The 3,506-nt window shown below is 49.9% G+C and overlaps 1 protein-coding gene across 1 annotated transcript; it reads right to left on the reverse strand.

Annotated features, from left to right (window-relative positions):
• Positions 1 to 641: 641 nt before the first annotated feature.
• LOC123150283 (DIMBOA UDP-glucosyltransferase BX9) lies at positions 642 to 2,465 on the reverse strand. The gene is made up of 2 exons (XM_044570120.1): positions 1,851 to 2,465; positions 642 to 1,753 (listed from the first exon to the last, which is right to left on the reverse strand). Exons 1-2 carry the CDS (start codon positions 2,317 to 2,319, stop codon positions 867 to 869), a joined length of 1,356 nt encoding a protein of 451 aa, XP_044426055.1. The 5' UTR covers positions 2,320 to 2,465; the 3' UTR covers positions 642 to 866.
• Between the last annotated feature and the right edge of the window lie 1,041 nt (positions 2,466 to 3,506).

Genomic DNA, 3,506 nt, shown 5'->3' on the forward strand with positions numbered 1-3,506 from the left:
AAATTTTCCCAACAACTAGACCACATATCACATGGAAAACTTATTTTCTTTTATTCTTTTGACATTTCCATTATTTTCTTTTATTTTTTTTAAACTGAAAAGGCGGTCCAGGGGGGTCAAAACTAGTAATGGCGCACCACACCCACGGTGCGCTATTACTAACTTCGAAAAAAAATAAAAGTAAATAAAGAAAAATAAAAAAATTGTTAGTAATGGTGCACCGCGGGTATGGTGCGCCCCTACTAGTTTTAACTACTAATGACGCACCAGACCCACGGTGCGCCATTACTACCTTCGAAAAAAAGTTTGAATTTTTTTTGAAAAAAATATAGTAGTGACGCACTGTGGATGTGGTGCGCCATTACTAGTTTAACTAGTAATGGCGCACTATCCCCTGATGCGCCATTACTAGTTTTGAAAAAAAATTAAAAAAAAATTGTTACTAATGACGCACCAACACATGGTGCGTCATTAGTATATAGTAATGGCGCACCACATGTCTGGTGCGCCATTAGTGTCCATATCATCTATAGCCCTTTTCCTAGTAGTGGGAGGGAGTACATATGCTGGAGACAACTCTTGTAAAATACTATATTAGTAGTAAGACACAGACATGCATATAGTTTCAACAAATAATTATGTACACTTGGAAAATAAGCTTTTCTTTATTCGAATCAACCATCACATTTGGAGAAATCATCACATTTGGAATCAATCATCACAGTTGGAGACATTAAAAGAAAAGGGGTATGGAAATCGAATACTTATTACAGTGGGTGGAGTAGCAGTACAGTAGGTCGATCGCCAAAGATGGATGATGATTACATAATTAAGTGAGGTATATGAAGTGGAAGGCTCTGAATTAATTAAAACGAGTTTATGAGATCAACCAAAGCTTTCACCTCAGTTTGGGAGTTAACTGCTTCATCTGCAGCTAATTTGAAGGCATCCATCCTCTCTCTAATCCCTTTGTCGTGCACAATCTTGTCGATGGCAGCCTTGATCTTCCCTCTCTCCAGGTTCTGCCCAGCCGCCGACGACGCCTCGATCTCCACTCCCACCTTCCAGACATCGCACACGTACCTGGCGTTGCTGAACTGGTCTCCGTGCAACGGGAGGCATATCATCGGCACGCCCTCCGACACGGCTTCCACCGTGGAGTTCCAGCCGCTGTGCGTGATGAAGGCGCCTACCGCAGGGTGGGCGAGCACCTCCACCTGCGGTGCCCAGCTGACGAGCCTGCCATGATCACGGATCTGCTCGTCGAGCCCGTCGGGCAGCTGGCCGGACTCGTAGCCGCGGATGAGCGTGGGCCTGACGACCCAGAGGAACGGCCGCTTGCTGGCGGCGAGCCCCCACGCCAGCTCCACGAACTCGTGCGGGTCCATGGCGGCCAGGCTCCCGAAGCTCACGTACACCACACTGCCTGGTTCCTGCGTGTCGAGCCAATCGAGGCACTCGCGGTCCGCCTGCGTCTCGCCGTACAGGCTGCTGCTGGTGTTGCCCGGCGGCGCCAGCTTGTGGAGAGGGGCGAGGGCGAAGACCGGGAGGGACTCCTCCTGGCGGATCGTGTCCAGGTCGTCGGCCTCAATGGCCCTCAAGGTGTTGAATATGAGGCCTGCGGACTGGCGCGGTGCCTCGATGGTGTTCCGGAGCAGGTCGGCGAAGCCCTGGAGGCTGGATGCCTCGAGCCGTAGCAGATCTTTCACACGGTACGGCGGCAGCTCCTGGACCAGATCCTCCCTGCGCGCCTCTGCACAGATCCATCCATCCATCAAGTCAAGACTTTGTTCTCCTGATAGCATGATGAATCATAATGCACAATACTAATCCTGAAATAATCTGCATACCTTGTACAGGCAGGTAGCCCTTCTCAATCAACATCGGGTACGCCATGTAAACCCGGTAGTTGGCGGCGCTGGCCGTCATGACGCCCATCGCCGGCACGCCGAGGGCGCTGGACACCGACAGGGCCTTGTACCAGGCGACGTCGGCGATGACGCACCGGACACCGGCGCCTTCCTCGGCGAGCGCCGCGGTCAGGCGTTCCTTGAAGGGCGCCTCGGAGTACTCGCTCATGGCCGTGACCATCCCCGCGATGTCCTCGGACGCCATCAGCTCCGGGGGCACGTCCACGCGCAGGGGCACGAAGCGGTAGTCCGCGGGGTACTCGGCCGGGTCGGGCGCCCGGAGCTCGGTGTGGAAGATGGTCACCGCGAAGCCGCGGGTGTGGAGAACGCTGGCGAGGCGGAGGAGGGGGGTGGCGTGGCCGTGGAACGGGAAGGGGAAGACCACCACGCGACGCCCGTCTCCGGCCATCTCCTCCCTCTCTGCTTTTTTTTTGTGTGTGTGTGTGTGCGCGCGCGTGTGCGTGTGTGGGGTTTGATGATGAAAGGACTAGCGAGGCTCTTAATGGCTGGAAGAGAGAAGGGTTACTCCCTACATATAGAGCTTAGGAGAAGGGTTCATCAATACTACTAGTTCTCATACCTAACTACCGCCACGCGTCGCCGTATGCATCCTTCTGATGCAAAGGCCGGGGCGGCCCCCTTTTTTTAAAAAAAGAAAAAGAAACTACCGCCACGCCACTTGTCTCCGTCGATGATAATGCGTCGCTCATCTGAAATGGATCCGAAATGGCCCATCCTCATGCATGAGCTCAGCTCTAGCCTTGGGTTCATCATTCCCACCCTAACAACCGCCACCTGTCCAATTCGCTTACAAATGCGTCAACGTCGATCAGCACCAGCCAATCAATTGCGTGGTCTTGATCGGGCATCATCCTCTCTTTAATATAATACATGCACTCCTCCTGCATGATTCGATTTTTTTTTTGCTCCTATTCGCACAATGATCAATGAGTAGTGGGTGACCATGTATACGAGTGGGTGACCATGTATAACTACTCCCTCATGCTCAAAATATGTTGCGTATTTTATAGTTATGATTAATGTTTATAAAATTTGATCATGTATATATATATATATATATATATATATCCCTATATATATATCCCTATATATATATATATATATATATATATATATATATATATATTAGAGAGAGAGACACACACACACTGTCAAATTGATCTTTACTCTTAGGGCATGTTTGGGACTGCTCCGCTTCACAAAAATCGGTTTCGCTCCACTAAATTTACTTTGGAGCAGTTTCACCTAGAAGTTGTAGTACTATCAAGGAGAATGTTTGGCTGCCATCTAGCTCCAGCTTCAAGAATGAGATATTTGGTGGAAAGAATCTATTTGATTGGTTGAGGGGGGAGAAACGAAGGGGTATCCACTTACTGGTGGCAGTGGTGGGTAATTTCCACCCAAGTCCAGCTTCTAGAGTTTTTTGGAGCACCCCCTGAAGAGCTTCATAAAAAACTCGGAGCTGTACACCAGATTCTAGTTTTTTTGTGGAGCGGTATATTGTGGCGCTACCCCGTTTGGCTTGTGTTTTCTGAAGCGGAGCTGAATTTGAAGGAGCAGACCAGTCCCAAACAG

The sequence above is a fragment of the Triticum aestivum genome, chromosome 1B (assembly GCF_018294505.1).
Source record: "Triticum aestivum cultivar Chinese Spring chromosome 1B, IWGSC CS RefSeq v2.1, whole genome shotgun sequence".
NCBI lineage: Eukaryota > Viridiplantae > Streptophyta > Magnoliopsida > Poales > Poaceae > Triticum > Triticum aestivum.